At 45.0% G+C, this 22004-nt stretch overlaps 1 protein-coding gene across 1 annotated transcript in view; it reads left to right on the top strand.

Annotated features, from left to right (window-relative positions):
• The window catches only part of CPEB1 (cytoplasmic polyadenylation element binding protein 1), a 59933-nt gene that overhangs the window by 24250 nt on the left and 13679 nt on the right, over positions 1-22004 (top strand). The window contains exons 2-3 of the mRNA XM_069765746.1: positions 15599-15776; positions 20121-20321. Coding sequence (XP_069621847.1) covers positions 15701-15776; positions 20121-20321 — 277 coding nt within the window. The 5' untranslated portion in view covers positions 15599-15700. The remainder of the gene's footprint in view (positions 1-15598; positions 15777-20120; positions 20322-22004) is intronic.

Below are 22004 nucleotides of genomic sequence, written 5' to 3'. Positions count from 1 at the left end.
TGGAGGTACTGACCAAGCTAGGCTGGATAGTAAACCTAAATCAAAATTGATTCAAGAATTCCTCGGGATCCAATTAGATTTAGTCAAACGAGTGTGTCCTCCCACAGAGGAAAATTCAAGCCATTCAACAAAACATACAACTGTTCCAACTGCGACAGCCCATTTCGCTATGGAAGGCAATGTCACGCTTGGGTGTTCTAAAAGCAACAATCCCAGTGACCCGGTGGGCGCAAGCCCACAGGAGAGAATTGTAATGGCAGATACTATCCAAGCAAACGAAAACTCCATACAAGTTGAATCGGAAAATTCTTCTATCACCAAGAGTTCAAGACTCATTAAGATGGTGGCTTGGTCAGTGCAGAATCCAGTGGTGCTAACTACCCATGCAAGCCCATGGGGGTGGGGAGCACACCTAGAGGGTCAAGTCTTACAGGGTCAATGGGGGGCCTCAATGAGAGCAGCATCTTCCAATCTAAAAACTCAGGGGTGAGGGAAGCACTTCTTCATATAGGAAAAAAAATACAGGGAAAACATGTGGTGTTGTAAAACACACCTATAGCCTACATAAATCAGCAAGATCAGCATCCCTTATGGCAGAGGCCAAAGAACTTCATATGGGCAGAAAACAACCCCCTTTTTTTTTTTTTTTTTTTTTTACCTTTCGCCATGACAGCACCCTACAGGAGAGAGGGATCTGCCCCACAGGAACAGGAAACCTACAGAAAGCTAAAGGGGCGGTCCGCCTTTCCTCCTCAGTTTAGGTTTCCTGTTCCTGCGGGAACGACAGGATTCTAGAACCTACGGATGTACATGGGCATGCACGCCACCTGTGCAGTCTCTTCGGAACGGCAGGGGCTGCAGCCTGGAAGCAGCATCAGGAGTTCTGCTAGACTGCTCCCTCCTCGTCTGGGAGGCATAGATGGCCGGGTCCGGAGAAAGTCGCCCGGCATCTGCATTGTGGCGACTTCAGCATGGAAGATCCTCGCCCGGCAGAAGCGGTGAGTGAGAGGAGCTTCCTGAATGGCGGTCCGGGCTGGAAGGCCGCACCGCACGTGCGCTGACTGCCATAAGTGAGTTCACCCCGGAAGTAGATGCTAAACTTCGGGGGAAGCATGAGTTCGCGCGCAGTACCGCTTAAAAAATTTTTTTTTAAAAATGGTGCTCTATTTAAACCGGTTAACCACTGTTACCTGCGATGCAAGATGTCCTCTCCAGGTGCCATGGATCCTGCAGCAGGAGACCCAGTTCCCACCAAGGATCGCTCCAGCAGAGGATCATCAGATACCAGTCGAAAGAGCAACACAGTGGATAAATCCAAAGGATCTTGGCCGTCTGATCCAGTAATAATAGCTTCACTGGGTGAGTTATAAACTCTGCCTATTAAGCTGACGCCATCTCCCCTCCTTTCTTTCTCCTTCTCTCGCAATGTCTTATTTTGATCAGGCCAAAAAACGACAAAAAACTAAACATAAGGAATGCGCCTTATGTAGCCAGCCCCTACCAGACTCATACCCCAAAAAACTCTGCAAAGATTGTATAGCAGAAACCACACAAGGAGCGCCGGTGTCTATTATGGACTTGCACGCCATTATTAGAGAGGAGTTAAAGGCCATGTCACAGGATAAACCACAAGTAAATCCAAAAGGCCAACGCCATCATCAGACTCTGATAGTAAACAAGCTGTACTCTCAGATATCTCTATAGCCTCTTCATCTTCAGAAATCGAGGGACGTTCATGTTTCCCCTTAGATAGTGTGGATAATCTAGTAAAATCAAAAAGACACTATGGGGTGTTCAGAGACAAAGGGCGCACAAACAACGCAAGATATGTTTGCGGGTTTGGTGGAGAGCAAAAGGAAATGATTTCCAGTCATCCCAACATTGAAAGCATTAATAGAGTGGGAGAAACAAGATCAGAATTTTTTTTTTACCCTCTGCGTCAAAACGGAAATACCCGTTTAGTGACGAGTTACTTACGTGGACCAAAATCAAGCCGTCCACATTGCCTGTTGAAGACGTGGGATTGCTCTTGGACCCTCTAGATCGCAAAGCTGAGTCGTCCCTTAACCCCTTTCTGACCTCGGACGGGATAGTACGTCTGAGGTCAGATCCCCTGCTTTGATGCAGGGCTCCGCGGTGAGCCCACATCAAAGCTGGGACATGTCAGCTGTTTTGAACAGCTGACATGTGCCCGTAATAGGCGCGGGCAGAATCTCAATCTGCCCGCACCTATTAACTAGTTAAATGCCGCTGTCAAACGCAGACAGCGGCATTTAAAGGGAACCTGTCACCTGAATTTGGCAGGACTGGTTTTGGGTCATATGGGCGGAGTTTTCAGGTGTTTGATTCACCCTTTCCTTACCCGCTGGCTGCATGCTGGCTGCAATATTGGATTGAAGTTCATTCTCTGTCCTCCATAGTACACACCTGCACAAGGCAAGATTGCTTTGCACAGGCGTGTACTATGGAGGACAGAGAATGAACTTCAATCCAATATTGCAGTCAGCATGCAGCCAGCGGGTAAGGAAAGGGTGAATCAAACACCTGAAAACTCCGCCCATATGACCCAAAACCAGTCCCGCCAAATTCAGGTGACAGAGTCCCTTTAACTACCGCTTCCGGCCGGGCGGCCGGAAATGACGTCATCGCCGACCCCCATCACATGATCGGGGGTCAGCGATGCGTCAGGATGGTAACCATAGAGGTCCTAGAGACCTCTATGGTTACTGATCACCGGTGGCTGTGAGCGCCACCCTGTGGTCGGTGCTCACAGCACACCTCCATTTCTGCTACATAGCAGCGATCAGCAGATCGCTGCTATGTAGCAGAGGCGATCGAGTTGTGCCTGCTTCTAGCCTCCCATGGAGGCTATTGAAGCATGGCAAAAGTTAAAGAAAAAAAAATGTGAAGAAAATAAAAAAATAAGTTTAAATCACCCCCCTTTCGCCCCAATCAAAATAAATCAATAAAAAAAAAATATCAAATCTACACATTTGGTATTGCCGCGCTCAAAATCGCCCGATCTATCAATTAAAAAAAAGCATTAACCTGATCGCTAAGCGGCATAGCGAGAAAATTCAAAACGCCAGAATTACGTTTTTTAGGTCGCAGCAACATTGCATTAAAATGCAATAACGGGCGATCAAAAGAACGTATCTGCACCAAAATGCTGTCATTAAAAACGTCATCTCGGCACGCAAAAAATAATCCCTCAACCGACCCCAGATCACGAAAAATGGAGACGCTACGAGTATCAGAAAATGGCGCTATTTTTTTTTTTTTTTAGCAAAGTTTGGAATTTTTTTTCACCACTTAGATAAAAAATAACCTAGTCATGTTAGGTGTCTATGAACTCGTACTGACCTGGAGAATCATAATGGCAAGTCAGTTTTAGCATTTAGTGAACCTAGCAAAAAAGCCAAACAAAAACAAGTGTGGGATTGCACTTTTTTTTTGCAATTTCACCGCACTTGGAATTTTTTTCCCCATTTTCTAGTACACGACATGCTAAAACCAATGATGTCGTTCAAAAGTACAACTCGTCCCGCAAAAAATAAGCCCTCACATGGCCAAATTGACGGAAAAATAAAAAAGTTATGGCTCTGGGAAGGAGGGGAGTGAAAAACGAACACGGAAAAACGAAAAATCCCAAGGTCATGAAGGAGTTAAAAGATCCTGGGAGGCAACTACAGGCATATTCAAGCCAGCAATAGCGAGCACTTGTCCCGCCAGGTCAATGCTCATCTGGATTGACCAGCTAGACCAAAATATTGAGAATAAAATTTCACGGGAAAAATTACGAGCTGCTATTCCCTTAATACGAGGTGCAGCAGCCTTTATGGCGGACACGTCCGCAGATTCTCTCCACCTGGCAGCAAGATCTGCAGGTCTTGTAAACAATGCAAGACGGGCGTTATGGATGAAGAGCTGGAAAGGGGACGCACAATCAAAATCTAAGATATGCGCATTCCCATGTGAGGGTGAGTTCCTCTTTGGCAAAACATTAATGAGATACTCAAGAAGGCGAAAGACAGGAAAAGCTTTTCCTGATACCTCTATTCAATTTTTTAGGAGAGCCTTTAAGAGAAGGCCATTTGGCAAGAGAAGGCAGACGGACAGGTCGGCAACATGGTTCACTAAAGACTGAGGTACCATGTTCAGAAGACCCAAAGAAAACAAATACTGAGGATATAACCATTCCAGTAGGGGGCAGATTAAAATCTTCTGCTACCCAGTGGGAAAAAAATTACAACTAGTTCGTGGATTTTAAACATAATCAGAGATGGAATAAAATTACAATTCTCTCGCTTTCCCAACGAATCATACATTATAACATCACTCAGCTCGCCTATACAACAAGAGGCACTTGAGGTTGAAATTCAAACTCTATTATCAAAACGGGTTTTGGTCCAAGTTTCGAAAGGACAGGAAACTAGAGGATTCTACTCTCCTCTATTCTTAATTTCCAAACCCGATGGTTCATTCAGAACAATCATTAACCTCAAAAGCTTAATTCATATATTAAAAATACATTTAAAATGGAGTCTATAAAATCCACCATAAAGCTACTCTTTCCAAACTGTATGATGGGGGGCATTGATCTAAAAGATGCTTATTACCATCTCCCTATTCATGATAGATTCCAGAAATTCTTCAGGGTAGCAGAGACAAAGGCAAGATTTGTCATTTCCAGTATGCAGCCATGCCCTTCGGCCTGTCTACAGCGCCAAGGATTTTCACCAAGGTGATTCTAGAGGTGATGGCTTATCTTCGCCAAAAAGAGACATTAATTGTGCCCTACTTAAATGACTTATCGGAAATTCAGTTTCTCAGTGTGCTGACCGTTTAGCTCATGCAATTTCATGTCTACAGGATCTAGGTTGGATAATCAATATCGACAAATCCAGACTGGCTCCACTGTCACTCCAAGCGTTTCTGGGGTTCCATCTAGACTCCATAACTCAAAAATGTCTGCTCCCTCAGGTAAAAAACTCACTCATCAGACAGTCACAACAGCAATAAATCCACACATGTCCCTAAGGAGAGCCTTGTCATTACTGGGATCTCTTATTTCCTGTATCCCTGCAGTCCAATGGGCACAATACCATACCCGGACACTGCAGCACCAAATCCTCCAAGAGGAAAGACTGCTACTTAGCTTAAATGCAAAGATAACGTTTTATCATCTTTAACGTGGTGGCTGGATTCTAACCATTTGAGTGGAGTTCCATGGGTAATAACACCATCTCATACTATAACCACTGACGCCAGTCCTCACTGATGGGGTGCTCATATGGGGAATGATTTTTGCCAAGGGTTATGGGACACCGAAGAATACCACAACTCATCTAATCTGAAAGAACTAAATGCAGTAAGATACACCTTATGTCATTTTCTCCCACAGCTCTGGGGAAAAGACGTCCGAATCCTTTCTGACACCACCACAGTGGCTTATATAAACAGACAAGGAGGTACTCAGACTGTCTTCCGCTTGGAAAACTCTGGATTTGGCAGAAAAACATCTATTATCCCTCACTGCAGTTCACATAAAGGGGAAAACACCCAGCAGGCAGACTTAAGTCGATATACCTTAAGGCAGGGAGAGTGGTGCCTAAACCATCATATCTTCCAACAGATAGTATCCCTCTATGGGGTCATCCGCAAATAGAGCTCTTCGCCACGAGAAAAAACAGGCAAGTCTGGAAATTTGCCTCCCTATCGTTAGCAGATCATCCGGACATTCTAGACTCTCTGCAAACCTCTTGGCAATACAGTCTAGCATACGCCTTCCCTCCGATAATATTGTTACCACAGGTTATTTGGAAGATCAGGGAGGATGGAGAGAGAGTTGTACTAATAGCACCATTCTGGCCCAAAAGGCCATGGTTCTCATACCTACAAGCCATGTCGGTTTTGGACCCTTGGGTCCCCCCTCGACACCCAACCTTTTCCAGGGTCTGTTTCTGCACCCCCAGGTGGACAATCTCCATCTGACGGCCTGGAATTTGAGGCAAATGCTAAAACTAAGGGGATTCTCCGAGGGACTAATTGACACACTCCTCCAAAGTAGAAAACATTCTGCCACAAAAATTTAAAAAAAGTTCCTGCAGTTCCATAAATCTCCCAACACATCAGATTCCAATACAATCTATATTGGAATTCCTTCAGAAAGGGAGGGAACTAGGTTTGGCTGTAAATGCGTTAAAAGTTCACATATCAGCACTAGGAGCTCTCTATGGCCATAATATTGCGGGAAAAAGATGGGTATCCTGATTTATCACGGCTTGTGAAAGGATAAATCCTGTTAATATACCTAGAATTCCACCCTGGGATCTAAATTTAGTTTTACAAGCCCTAACACTCTCCATTTGAACCAATAGATTCAATATCTATTAAATACCTATCACTAAAGACGGTACTCTTGGTAGCACTGACTTCAGCTAGGAGAATCAGTGACATCCAAGCTTTCTATAGATCCACCTTTCCTGCTAACTTTTCAGGATAAGTTGATTCTTAAACCAGACCCTTCCTACCTTCCCAAGGTAGCGAAGAAATTCCATAGGTCACAAGAAATAGTCCTGCCCACCTTTTTTCAGTAACCCTTCCACTCCTGAGGAATGCAAATATCACACTCTAGACGTTAAGAGTAGTGTTAAAATACGTTGAAAGGACCAGTAGCTGGCGACAGTGTAGGGCTCTGTTTATATCCTTTCAGGGTCACAAGAAGGGTCATGCAGTCACAAAAAGCACCTTATCCTGGTGGATCAGGGAGTCTTACACTGGCTTACTCCGCGAGGAAAGAAAACCCTCCTGAAGGCATTACGGCACTCTACCAGAGCTATGGCATCCTCCTGGGCCGAAAGAGGAGACGTCCCAATAGAAACCATATGTAAGGCGGCAACTTGGTCAGATCCTTCTACTTTCTATAACCACTATAGGCTTGACCTATCATCTACTTCTGACCTAGACTTTGGCAGGACTGTCCTCAGCACGGTGGTCCCCCCTCCCCTAGGTGATGGTCTCTGAAAGATCTCCTGTAGGGTGCTGTCGTGGCAAGGGGTAATAAGCCGGATTACTCACCGGTAATACTTTTTGTGAGTCTACGACAGCACCCTATTACATCCCTCCCTAGGTTAATGTAGTATATACTAATAAAGTAAAAAGTTCCTCTTACTAGAGTGCAAGTAAGTTTAAACTTAAATATTTTGCCTAATACTGGCGGTCCTCCAGGTACTCTGAAACCAAAACTGAGGAAAGGTGGACCGCCCCCCTTTATCTTTCTGTAGGTTTCCTGTTCCTGTGGGGCGGATCCCTCTCCTGTAGGGTGCTGTCGTGGACTCACTAAGAGTATTACTGGTGAGTAATCCGGCTTTTTTTTTTTTTTTTTTTTTTTTTTTTTTTTTTTTTCTTCCCTAGCAGGAACATACTCGGGTCAGAGAATCTGGTAGCCGACTTCTTAAGCTATCACATAATACATCAAGGAGAGTGGTCCCTGAACCAGGAAATATTTGGGAAAATCTGCCAGCTGGGGCACTCCAGAAATAGACTTGTTTGCCACAAAATAAAATCGGAAGGTGAGGAAGTTCTACTCTCTGAACCCAAGAGAACACCCGGAGGGAGTGGATGCGCTTCTGTACCGATGGAACTTTTGTCTAGCATATGCGTTTCCCCCAATACCATTAATCCCAACAGTCTTGAAGAAAATCCAAGAAGACAAGGCACAAGTAATCCTTGTCGCTCCCTTTTGGCCAAAAAGGGCATGGTTCATGTGGCTCAGACGCATGTCTCTGACCCATGGATCCTTCCAGATACTCCGAACCTCCTACACCAGGGACCAGTACAACACCCTCAAGTACACAGGCTCCATCTCACCACTTGGAACTTGAGCGGGGGCTCCTCCTAGCAAAGGGATTCTTGAAACCTTTGGTGACCACGTTGCTTGCCAGCAGGAAAAAGGTCATGTCAAATACCAGAATTTGGCAGAAATTCCTGGAATTCTCAGGGTGACAATTGTCCGAAACGAGCCAAGAAATTCTAGAATTTCTTCAAAAAGCATTAGAAAGGGGGCTATCCACTAGCACCTTAAAAGTGCAAGTCTCCGCCCTGGGTCTGTTTGATCAAAAACTTGCTGACCACCCTTGGGTCTATAGGTTCATCCGGGCCTCCTTTGCAGCCAGACCCTCAAAATTACTACCTAAGGTGGCTCCCTGGGATCTAAATTTGGTTTTAAATGCCATAACCTGCGAGCTGAAGGGTATTTCGGTAAACACCCCCCCCCCTCTTACACTACCTTTCAGGATGACTAAGTGACTATTAAAACTGACCCAGCCTTCCTTCTGAAGGTCAACTCAAAATTCCATAGAGACCAGGAAAGCTTGCCCTCATTTTGTCCTCAACCAAAATCCCAGGGAGAACAAACCTTCCATTGTCTTGATGTCAGACACTGCCTGCCTCAATACATAGAAGCTACAAAAACTTGGCGTCAGTCATCAGCCCTTTGTCTCCTTCCAAGGGACAAAACTGGGGGGAAAAAGGCCTCAAGGTCAACTATTGCACAGTGGTTGTGTGGCTATTTCACTTTCATATTCTTCCTCTGGTCAAGTTCCCCCACTGGGTGTTACAGCTCACTCCCCGCGTGCCATTGCCACATCCTGGGCAGAAAGGGCAAATGCTTCTGTGGAACAGATTTGTAGAGTGGTATGGTCTTCACCCTCCACCTTCTGACATTATAGACTAGGCTTGGCACTTTCCTTCCAAAAGAAAAGTTTGACAGACCTATCTGCTGTTGCCCCACCCTAGGAGTCTTTCGATTTCCTCTTGCATACAGTGCTGTCATGGTGAAGGGAAAAAAATGATTACTTACCGGTAACTTGATTGTTCCAGAACCATGACAGCACCGCATTCCCACCCTATCTTGGTGATGGTTGTGTGATGCACAAAAAATATACATATAGAAACAAATAAGTGCCTATACATTCATTTTTGTAACGTGTGTACTAACAAGGTGGTCGTCTTCCATACTCTGAAACAAACCGAGAGGTGCTGCCCCCTTTTCTCTGCTGCAGGTTTCCTGTTCCTGGGGGCGGATGCCATCTCACGTACAGTGCTGTCATGGTTCTGGAAAATGAAATTACCAATAAGTAATTATCATTTTTTCCTATTGGTTCATTTTGATAACTGATGGGGTTTCAGTGATCAAAATAAAAAAAGGTAAATCAAACTCCCCTTTGTCACCCTCTTGGTTGCATAAAAATAAAATAAAAAAATTGCGTTCTTCAGCTGGAGGCCTCTTGGAGCTCTCCGGCAGTGTGCGCATGACGTGAGGACTTCTGGTCTGAAGCCTGCGGCAGGATGTGACGTCAGATGCCGGCTTCAGCGGATAGGAAGGTCCTTTTGCGTTCCACGGACACATGGATGACGGACACTCACACTCTGACCAGGAGGACAGGTGCTGCAGTCCGGTCGCCTATTTAAGAGCCCCAGACAAGAATACATCTCGGGTAGGACCACTGTGGTGATGCAGGTTACAATCTTATGATTCCTTCTCCCATTTATTTCAGGGGGACAAGGAACCCGCAACCGGAGGCAAATCTAAAGCTACTCACCAATGTGCAGTTTGTATGATAAAGGTGTCCTCTTCGTACAAGAAGGCATTGTGCAAAGAGTGCACAGAGAAAATTATCAGGGAAGAGCAGCCATATCATGGAAGAGATTAAAGGCTTAATCCAGCACAAGATTAAAACCCCTCTCCCAACCCACACCCTCTCCTAGTGTCCCTCCGGAAGCTAAGAAAAAGCTTAATCCAGAGAATGAAGGGCATGAGGACTCTCAGGGGGAGATGTCGGATGATCTTCCAGAAGAGGGTGAATTATCCCTAGACTCAGACTTCTCAGCAAGAGATATTACTTCTCCTCGAGTGACATAGAACTACAGCAGTAAGGAAGACTATGGAGATTGAGGAAGAGAAAATGGCTGTCAGTACAGGAAGGGATGTTCAGAGGTCTCACTTCTAAGAAAAAGTGGGTGTTTCCCATTCACAAAAATAACCATGACTTAGTCCTAGAAGAATGGGAATCCCCCCTGCCAAAAAAACAGGCTACCATTTGAGGATGTCTCCCAGTTGAAAGATCCTCTGGAACGTAAGATGGACGGACTACTAAGGAAGTTATGGAAAACGTCGGCATCCTTACAGAACATCAATTCTGTATCTACCTGTGTGGCTAGGTCAATGCACCGCTGGTTGGGACAACTAGAAGAGCACCAGTCCTCAAGCACTCCCAGAGAAGATATTCTAGCCTCCCTACCTATCTTCCAGAAAGGGACAGGCTTACCAGGCTGACTTCCTGAGCAGGACAAACATCCATCCAGGAGAATGGAGTCTAGACCTGGAAGGTGGTTTTTTTTTTTTTTTTTTTTTTTTTAATTCCTATACTGGCCAGAAGGTGGACAGCCAGAGGTGGACCTGTTCGCAAACTGTCAGAACACAAAGGTGGACCAGTATTTTTCACTAGATCCAGCCAATCCTGGGCTGGGTGTAGATGCATTGGCACAACCATAGACAGTCACACTGGCTTATGCTTTCCCTCCATTACCGATTTTCTACTAAAAGTCCTACAAAAGATAAGGACCGGGTCAGTAATCCCGGTGGCTCCATTTTGGCCCAAAAGAAGCTGGTTCGGGACCCTCATCGGCCTAAAGGTAGATGGACCAACAGCACTACCTCCGGTCAAGGGCCAATACTCCATCCAGATCCTGAGAGATTACACCTGAATGCCTGGCTTCTGAATTCTTAATTCTGAGGACCAGAGGGCTATCAAAAAAGGTCATTAAGACAAAAGACAGTAACCAATTCAATCTACCAAAAAATATGGAAGACCTTTTATCACATGGAGTGATAATTTTTTTTTTTTTTTTTCTGTGTGTGTTTTACAGGATGGCCTGGAAAGTTCAGACCCAGCACCCTCAAAGTACAGGTGGCGGCCCTGAGCTCGTATTTTGACCAATCTTTAGCTGACCACAGATGGATACGATTTGGCGGCAGCATCCCGCATATCTCCAAGGTCTATGAATGGTCCCATCCTGGGACCTAAATATAGTCCTGAAGGGACTTACACTTTCACCTGTTTGAGCCCTTGTCGTCAATAAATATGGATAAGCTTGCCTGGAAAACCACCTTCCTGGTAGCAATAACTACATCCAGGAGAGTAGGTGAACTACAAGCCCTGTCAATGAGCCCTACATGAAGATTTTACAAGACGGGCTTATCCTGCAATTGGATCCATCCTCTCCCAGAAGTCGTTTGATTTCCACAAGTCGCAGGAGTATTCTTCCCCCTCCTATCAGGAACCAAAGAATGAGGAAGAACAATTCCATACTTTGGATGTTCAGAGAATGGTACTTATCTTCAAGCTTCAGAGAAAATTAGAAAGTATCAGAACCTGTTTATTCATCATGGCCAGAATAAAGGGAAGACTTCCAAATCTACAATTGCCAACTGGATCAAGAGGGCAATCTTGGAGGCTTATCAAATCCAGGGCCTTCCACCAGAAAGATTGACAGCTCATTCTACCAGAGCAACAGCTGTCTCCTTAGCTGAGAACCAGTGCTTCCACTGAGCAAATATGCAGAGCTGCTACATGGTCTTCGGTCCATACGTTTTCCAAACATTACAAGCTAGACCTGATGTCAAAAGACTTGGCCTTGGGGGGGAAAAAAAAGTCCTTAGAGCTATAGACCCTCTCTAAATGTTACTCTTGGGTACTGCTCCAGGTGTGCTGTCGTGGGGGGTTACTAGAGAAAATGGAATTGGACTTACTGGTAATTTGGTTTAGTAACCCACCACAACAGCAGGAGTAAACCCTCCCTTTGCTTAATATACATTCTGAAAAGAATAAATATAATTTGACGCATGTGGTCCTTTATAATAACACTGAGGGAGGGGTTATTTAACCTTTGTCATTTCCTGTCCCTATTAGGAAAGGGGTAACATCCTCCAGGTGCGCTGTCGTGGTGGGTCACTAGAAACCAAATTACCGGTAAGTCTAATTCTATCTTTTTTTTTTTTTTTTTTTTTTTGCAATAAAGCATTTTTGAGCATGGCATCCAAAAATAAACATATAAATCTGTTATTGCACCAGCCCGAAGAATAGTCGTCTAATCACTTACACTGCATGAGGAACGCTGTAATAAAATACAACCAATTCTTAACCTGCTCCACATCCTCCCCCCTCCCCCCCCCCCTTCCCCCCTTCTGTCTACCTCCCAAAGATCGCAGTGCGGCTCATATTTATCCTGAGCTTTACGCTCAGCACTTATACCGGTGTTTGCATGAAAATCTCTGAAGTACATGATTTCAGATGTAACCCCAGCAGAAGATTCCCTATAATGAGGCAAATGGAGACACTGGACACCATTTGGCCTATGATTTAGTGGTGTCCATCTTCTTATTAGGAGTGCATAAGTGCTGTTGGCCAGTTTTCTGCACCTCTAGGGTGGGAAAAGGACAATGCTGAACAGTCCAGGGTAACGCTGCTGCCTCACTATAGTGAGTGGCTCCTTCATGTTCATCTGAATTGAGTCACATTTAGATGAAAACCGCAAAGTGTACAGCGCCAGATGAATGTGTTCCAAGTAAAAGCTTCAACTTTAGCAATAAAAAGCAAGTCCCCACTCAGGTCATCTGTTAACGGAAATATAGGGAGGACTTCCACATTGCTGGTAGCACAAAGGCTCTACAAAAGTGCCCCCCTCCCAAAAAAAAATTGTGCTTCTGAGCCCCAGTGTGCCTAAACCAGTTGGTGTCCACATGTTTGGCACTTCTGTAGCGATGAGAACCCACCTAATTTACAAGTGCATGTCTCCAGAAGCATGAGCTGGTGACTACAACATACTGGGCACTACAATGGCAGTTTGCAATTTTCACTCGGCAGCTTGTTTCTGGAAGACACCCATGGCATCAACTGTCACATCTGTAGATAACTTCCCAAAGGGGTATAATTTTCAATATCTGGTCCACAAACTATTCTAGCAAAACTCTGCACTCCAGTATGCCTCCTGTATAACAGTACTGCTTAGCCATACACTGAGACTCAGTAGGGGCAGAGCCATTTGCCAATAGTGCTCTGTCCCTTCTGAGTATTGCTATAGGGCTAAGCAGTACTGTACAGCCAAATATAGGATATTTCTACATTTAGCAGAAACTGTGGGACAAATTTTGGTGCCTTTTTTTTTACCCATTTCCCAGTGTGTAAATTTAAAATCTGGAGCTAAAACTAAAACTAAATTCTGGTTAAAAATGTAATTGTCTTCATCACCCAATGGTATAAATTTCTGACTCGCCTGTGGTATCAGTATGATCACTGTACACCTAGATAAGTTCATTGAGGTGTAATTTGTAAAATATGGGGGGACGCTTATGCTCTTGCACCTCAGAGGCTCTGCCAATGTGACAAAGCATGCTCAAACCAATCCAGCAAAATGTTAACTCCAATATAGCGCCTCTTCCCTTGTGAGCTTTGCACGATGCATCCACAAGTAGTTTTTGACCACATGTAGGGTATTGACATACTCTAGAGATTGCACAACAACCTTTGGGGGGGTAAACTGTTCTGGAACCTCAGGAGCTCTGCCAATGTAACACGACACACTCAAACCAGTCCAGCAAAATCTGAACTCTATTATGGTGCTTTTCCCTTCCTAGCTCTGCACTGTTCATCAATAGTATTCAACCACAAATGGTGGTATCTATGTACTCAGGAGAAAAATAGACCAACATTTGAGCAATTTCTCCTATGACTAAAGGGAACTTGGGGCTAAAACTTTTTTGGGGTGGGAATTTTTTTTTATATTTTCAGATCAACACTGTAAAATTCTATGAAGCACCTGTGGGTTCCATGTGCTTACCACACATCTAGATAAATTCCTTGAGGGGTCTAGTTTTCAAAATGGTCACTTGAGTTATTCCACTATTTTGACACATCAGGGGCTCTTCAAACTCTTTCCAGAGTTAAGACAAAGTGACACTGGTCACCATTGTAAAATTTGGGTCTGATTTAGGAAGGTAAAAACAGGCTTTGGAGTGAAGAGGTTAAGTCACTTAACCATGGCTGCACCGAAAGGACAGCAAGATTTCAGTTATCAAGATCAGCTAGAGCAACTTAGTCATGAGACTCTGCAAGAATCCTATAACACTTTCTCCAGTCACATTCCATGACAGCAGTATCGGAGGATGTCTCCCACCCTAATGGGGGACCAGAAACAGAGGTTAAATACCCCTCCCCTTCCTACAACCACCAGTGATTTTCCTTTTCCTGTCCCCTATGGGGCATGAAGAGGTCCTGGATAGTGCTGCTGTGGCCAGCAATCGGGAGCACTTCTTACCCATCCATGCCAGGCAGCCAAGGTCAGGGGCGCTGCTCTCCTCCATTGGTTGCTCCCATCTTCACAGTCCGTGTGCAACTCGGGACCCCCTCTCCCTGTGCCTCCTCATGGGGTAAAGCTGGGCAGTGACATGCAGCCAGGGTCCTCCTGTAGCTCCCGGCATCCTCCTCCCTCCCTGCTGCTAGTTCCAGCAATGCACGCATCCTGGAAGTGATGTCACATGAGCTTCCAGTTTGTTCCTGTGCGTTCCATGCTGGAGCGCACGCGCCAGCCACTGTTTTCCGGTGCAGGGATTGGGGGTGCTCTCCTGGGGGTTGTTGTTGTGTTTTTTTTTTTTGTTTGTTTTTTTTTTCTTTTTTCTTTTTTCTTTTTTTCTTCTCCACAACCAACCCCCCCCCCCTTTCCATCCCCAGGCAAAAAAAAATCTTTTGCCCATCACAGCAGGACAATAACCAAGCAGATTTCCTCAGCAGAAAGGACATCCACCTGGGAGAATGCACCGTTGAAGGCCCACTCTACTCATTATGTATCAACATCACAGGCAGAAAGGGCATCTTCAGAGTAGATATGCAGAGCCACCACCTGGTTGTCAGTCAATACATTCACCAGGCAGTACAGATGAAATTTAAATAGGGACTTATCGTTTTGCAGACTAGTTCTGCTGACTGTTGTCTCTCCTAAGAAATTAGCTGTTGGTTTTACTCTGATACTGCTGTTGTGGAAGGTGACTGGAGAAAATAGAATGTCTTACTTACCAGTAATTTGGTTTCTAGGAACCTTCCACAACAGTGCTAATTTCCCTATCTGATATTCTTATTGGATGATTCCTGCACTTGAGTGGTAACTATTCATGCTGGTGTTCAGAAAACACTGGTGGTTGTAGGGAGGGGGATTTAACTTTGTTTCCTGTCCCCCATTAGGGCAGGGAGACATCCTCCGATACTGTCATGGAAGGTTCCTAGAAACCAAATTACCGGTAAGACTAATTCTTGCTGTTGTAGGCTACAGCCACATTTTGCTGTGCTAACTACAATTGTTTTTGCTAACGCTTTTATGCTGGTATGCAGCATTTGGGGTATTAATGGGGAAACTTTGACTTGGTATCTTTCAAACTGATCAGTATATGAATTGGAAATGAGCTTTCAAAGGGTACCTGTGGGTTTTCTTTAAAGTATTTCTTTAGAGTATACATTATGACAAGCGTTTGCTTCTATGACAGAAGGATGATCTAGGGCGAAGTAAAGATTGCTGGGGATGCCCTACTGACACTCCAGCACTATCTACATGCAGCAATGCTGACATCTTCCGTAGGATAAACGCCATGCTGGATAATTCACTGGACTTCACTGGGGTGTGTACTACCCCCAATGCCAAGGGTAAATGTGATCATCTTCAAGGTAAACCTTTTGTCTAAATTTTGACTTTTTAAATTTTAGGAATGCAGTTGAGATTGCATCCTTTCCAGATAATGGAGCCTTAGCTGGTTTTTAATCATGGTAGTTTTATGGAACACTTTTTAAGTTGATACAAATAAAGCCTGCAGTAGACAATTGGCCTACATGTTCATGAGAAACCTCACTAAGTTATTGGTTTAGCGTTCACATGCCAGCAAACTTTTTGTTGGCTGTATTTCAGATTAGGGTGAGGCGAGTGGTGGATTTGGTGACTTGTGCTTTAGTGGTACTCAAGTATGAGATGAACACCAGAATGTAAAACTGGCTTACAGAAAACAGGTCTTCCACAGACCATGTATAGGACAGGATTCCCTTGCACAAGGACATCCTATTTTTTTTTTTCTCCACCTCATGTTATAAAATGGCCACATCAAGTAGCTGAAGATCTGCATGATTTTTTTCTAATTTCCATTTCTAGAGGAAATGGCTTGTAAACTTAATTCCAGCATAACCAAGGAGAATTGATTTGTCTACATTAACCCCTTTCTGACCTCGAACGGGATAGTACGTCCGAGGTCAGATCCCCTGCTTTGATGCAGGGCTCTGCGGTGAGCCCGCACCAAAGCCGGGACATGTCAGCTGTTTTGAACAGCTGACATGTGCCCGTAATAGGCGCAGGCAGAATCGCGATCTGCCCGCACCTATTAACTAGTTAAATGCCGCTGTCAAACGCAGACAGCGGCATTTAACTACCGCTTCCGGCCGGGCAGCAGGAAATGACGTCATCGCCGACCCCCGTCACATGATCGGGGGTCGGCGATGCGTCAGGATGGTAACCATAGAGGTCCTAGAGACCTCTATGGTTACTGATCACCGGTGGCTGTGAGCGCCACCCTGTGGTCGGCGCTCACAGCACACCTCCATTTCTGCTACATAGCAGCGATCAGCAGATCGCTGCTATGTAGCAGATGCGATGGAGTTGTGCCTGCTTCTAGCCTCCCATGGAGGCTATTGAAGCATGGCAAAAGTAAAAAAAAATTTAAAAAAATGTGAAAAAAATATAAGTTTAAATCGCCCCCTTTTGCCCCAATCAAAATAAATCGATAAAAAAAATCAAATCTACACATTTGGTATCGCAGCGCTCAATCGCCCGATTTATCAATTAAAAAAAAAAGCATTAACCTGATCGCTAAACAGCGTAGCGAGAAAAAAATTCGAAACGCCAGAATTACGTTTTTTAGGTCGCTGTGACATTGCATTAATATGCAATAACGGGCGATCAAAAGAACGTATCTGCACAAAAATGCTATCATTAAAAAACGTCATCTCGGCACGCAAAAAATAAGCCCTCAACCGACCCCAGATCACGAAAAATGGAGACGCTACGAGTATCGGAAAATGGCGCAATTTTTTTTTTTTAGCAAAGTTTGGAATTTTTTTTCACCACTTATATAAAAAAATAACCTAGACATGTTAGATGTCTATGAACTCGTACTGACCTGGAGAATCATAATGGTAGGTCAGTTTTAGCATTTAGTGACCCTAGCAAAAAATAAGCCCTCACATGGCCAAATTGACGGAAAAATAAAAAAGTTATGGCTCTGGGAAGGAGGGGAGTGAAAAATGAACACGGAAAAACGAAAAATCCCAAGGTCATGAAGGGGTTAATGTTGAAAAATCAAACATGCAGTAAATTACCCCAAAGAAGCGAACTGCTTTCTCAGTGATGTATGGTAACTCTGACAAGTTGGAGATCTCACTGCTTGCTGACACTTTGGCTATGTGCGCACGTCCAGAATTGCTGCGGAAATTTCCGCAGGAACTCCCTGCCGCGGGAAATACATGCAGAATTGGCATGTGTTTTCTCACTAAACACTTGGATTTTACAAGCGTAATTGGCTTTCAGAATGCTAGCATTTTTCCAAGCAATCTATAGCATCGCTTGGAAAACTTGACAGGTTGGTCACACTTGTCAAACACTGCCAAGTGTGACCAACTCTTTACTATGGATGCTGCCTATGCAGCATCAATGGTAAAAAGATCTAATGTTAAAAAACAAAAAATCATGATTCTCACCTTCTGGCGTCCCTGGCAGTCTTCCCATTCTTAGCAATGCTCGCATTCCAATAATGCCTAGCAGCAATGACTCCAGATGTAGCATCACGCAAGACCACTGTTATCACAGGTCATTGCCGCAAAGCATCCTTGGGAACGGGAGCATTGAGAGGAGCAGGAAGGCTGCGGGGGATGCCAGAAGGGGAGAATATCCTGTTTTTTTTTTTTGTTTTTTGTTTTTTTTTTAACCATTATATGGTTCCCAGAGCCTGGAGGAGAGTCTCCTCTCCTCTACCCTGGGTACCAACCACACATGATCTGCTTACTTCCTGCATGGTGGGCATAGCCACATGTGGAAAGTGGATCAATGCATTCCTGTGTGCAGAATACCCACAATTCCGCACAAAGAATGAACATGCTGCTTTTTTTCCAGAATGCAATTCCGCTGTAGAAAAAAGTGCACAAAAAATGCAGAATGCATTCTTAGGGTATGTCTCCACTATCCAGATTGCTGATGCTTTGGATGGAGCGGAAAACTTGCGCCGCCCCCTTCTATACGCACGATGATTCTAGATTTGTTGATTGCACACATCTGGAATCTCCGCACCCCATTCATAGGGTCCTGTCTTACCTGGCGACGGAGCGTCGCTACAAGGTAAACAGACATGCTGCAATCTAAAGACACGCCGCATGTCCGGAAACGCAGGGCCGCCGGGTTTGTGTTTGTATGCATAGTGGAGACGGGATTTCGTAAAATTCCCTCCACTATGCTGTAACATCTGGACGCTGCGGCTCTAGGCAGCGTTCAATCCGCAGCTATTCCGGATGTAATCCGGCCTGTGGACACATACCCTAATAGGATGCTTAATGTATGCGTTTTTTTTTTTTTCCACTGTTACCGCGTCTTTAATATTCCTGAACATGTGCACATTGCCTTATTGTGATTTACAAATACAGGAGTGAGAGCAGAGCTGTCATTACATATGCAACTCTGCTCTCCTCCACCATACTGACAGTGCTGTGAGATGAGAGCGGCAACATGTAGCATACAACTATGCTCTTTGAACTTGCCATCACAGTAGTTGCCAGCAGTGAGATCTGAATGACCTGGAGAGGAGAGCCCATTGCAAGTACCTCTGCATTTTGTTGCATTTTGTTACAAGTTCTATGTCCTGGTGCATGTAATCATTTGGTACTGGTAATGAGATCTCAATGTATGCATGTGCAGGAGCACGATTCTGGACAATGGATGACAGGATGCATCATCCACATAAAGCAGTGCAGGAGGACGGCATTGGAAGAGGAGCCACCAGGTTAAGACCAGACTGCCCTGTAGGTGAGTATAATAGTGTTTTGCAGGCTAGATTGGGGGTTTGTAGCATATCAGAATCCTGTATGAGGGCTTGCAGGTAGTCTTTGCTTCATATGGGAAAAACCTGGTGACAGGCTCCCTTTAACATATTGTGTAGAGAAAGCTGGTTCTGATCATCTTTAGGGGCTTAACTCTGCCTACTCCCCCTCTGCCCAGTTGAAGCAGGCAAACATCCCATAGTAGAATGTCCAACACCCCCTTGGTTATAGTGCAAATTGGTAAGTAAACTTTACAAACCACTTCCTAAAAAACTTATTGCAATCTTCAGCCACTTTATCTTAATGTTTGTCTAAGGGTTTCTTTGAAATCGGCAGGATCTGAAAACTTTAGTGTGAAAAGCTGCCTTTTAAAAAAAACAAAAAACAAAAAAAACAACCCTGGAAAAGCTACCTGTGCTGTCCAGCAGTGGCTTTCTCCTTTCTCTATGCATGCGCTGCAGTAATTCTTTAATTTCATGGTTTAGTTGCAAGGGCTGATGACATTTGACATGAATAGTACAATCAACTGTTCAGAAGCTTATCCATGTGGCTTCCTGGTAAACAGCAGTTCAGAACTCTTGTCTCTAATCCAGGCAAACAGATTATGCTAGCACAATGATGAAGCCTTGCATTGCTGCTGATTCAGGCTGGGCATCTATCCAGAACTGTGTGGGAGGGATCCTGAAGGGGATGAAAGCGGGACAAGCAATGTCCCTGCATTTGTGCACAGAAGCCTGTCCTGACTTTTTTTCTTGCCAACTGCAGATCCTATGTTTTGATTTTGCATTTTTCCCCTCAGTGTATAAAATGGCTATGCTTGAATTCTGCCTGCAGGATAGAGGGCTGTGCACGATGCAATGATTTAGGAGTTGCCTGCTGCAGGTGGCAATTTCCTTGCATTAAATGTCAGACACTAGCTTTTTCATTCCTGTTCCTGAGCAGACTTTGCAGATACAGAAGGAGCTACCGCAAGTAGGATGCTCTTCCCAACATCACATGATCAGTCTCCTCGTGGCCTTCCTGACACAAATGACTTGTGCCTTGGTCTGCAATCCCTCAGCCTCACAGGTTGGGACCGGCCATGGAGCACTCAGGACTCTGAGATTACTGGGCAGTCCAGCACCCCATCAGCAGCGCAGTCAGGTGAGAAACTATATTTCATATTGCTATTAAGCTTTACAAAGTTAATTCTTATCTTCTAAATTTTAGTTTTGGCTGTAAGTGTTGCGTTTAATATGACTTGACTTGTTAATCCTTTGTGTTAAAGGACTCTGTCACCTGAATTTGGAGGGAACAATTTTCAGCCATAGAGGCGGGGTTTTCGGGTGTTTGATTCACCCTTTCCTTACCCGCTGGCTGCATGCTGGCTGCAATATTGGATTGAAGTTCATTCTCTGTCCTCCGTAGTACACGCCTGCACAAGGCAATCTTGCCTTGCGCAGGCGTGTACGATGGAGGACAGAGAATGAACTTCAATCCAATATTGCAGCCAGCGGGTAAGGAAAGGGTGAATCAAACACTCGAAAACCCCGCCTCTATGGCTGAAAATTGTTCCCTCCAAATTCAGGTGACGGTCACTTTAAAGCCTGGTAGATTGATGCTGGTCCTGAGATCCCTGTCAGTCACTTGACCATAGAGCAAAAGTGAGATCTCACAAACTTCCATGGCCCTCATTGAAGTGAGCAAGCTCTTGCTCTGTTACTAACCCAGCTTGTCATACTCTACCAAGCTGTTAACCACGTGGTGGTGCTGGATAATTGCAAAGGGTGATATCTTGCTTTCAGAGGAGGGCCATGGTGGTTTGAGGACCCTAAGGACCTCATTTGATGCCTGTAAATCACTCAACCTATCCCACTTCACCATTTACATGCACTCTATTTGCCTGGCTATAGAGAAGATGTAGATGGCTGTTTTTAAAGGGAACCTGTCACCCCGTTTTTTCAAGAAGAGCTAAAAATAGCGTTAAATAGGGGCAGAGCTGGGCTTTACATTAGTGTATTTTGGAGCCTTTATTCCCCACCTATGCTGCCGAAATACCTTTGTAAAGTCGCTGTTTTGGGCTGTCACTCACGCTGGTCAGGTCATATGGGCATGGTGACAGCGCTGTTTCTCCCTCAGATCTCCGTTGGTGGCGTAGTGGTGTGCACATGTCCAAGTGGCGAATCCACTGCGCAGCTTCAAGGAAAATAGCGCGATCTGCGCTATCCAGCTGTTTATCGGTGGGCGCAGCCATCTTTGTGAGGCCGCACGTGCGCAGATGGTTCTTCTCTGCTTCCCGGGGCTTCAGGAAAATGGCCGCGGGATACCGCGCGTGCGCAGATGGAGATCGCGGCAGCCATTTTCCTGCAGCCGAGATGCAAACTTGGCTTCAGGAAAATGGCCGCCGAGATCGCCATCTGCGCATGCGCGGCCTCAAAAAGATAGCCGCGCCCACCGATAAACGGCTGAATAGCGCAGATCGCGCTATTTTCCTTGAAGCTGCGCAGTGGATTCGCCACTTGGACATGCGCACACCACTACGCCACCAACGGAGATCTGGGGGAGAAACAGCGCTGTCACCACGCCCATATGACCTGACCAGCGTGAGTGACAGCCCAAAACAGCGACTTTACAAAGGTATTTCGACAGCATAGGTGGGGAATAAAGGCTTCAAAATACACTAATGTAAAGCCCAGCTCTGCCCCTATTTAACTCTTCTTGAAAAAACGGGGTGACAGGTGGGTGAGATGGGGGGGGGGGGGGGGAAATGACTGCAATGGCCATACCTTCATAAACTTAGGACAACATGAATGGTGTGGTTTCTACCCTCACACTACCTGTAACTTA

This window comes from Ranitomeya imitator, chromosome 4 (genome assembly GCF_032444005.1).
Source record: "Ranitomeya imitator isolate aRanImi1 chromosome 4, aRanImi1.pri, whole genome shotgun sequence".
Lineage (NCBI taxonomy): Eukaryota > Metazoa > Chordata > Amphibia > Anura > Dendrobatidae > Ranitomeya > Ranitomeya imitator.
The sequence above is the reverse complement of the archived record's forward strand: the minus strand, read 5'-3'. Positions and strand labels throughout refer to the sequence as shown.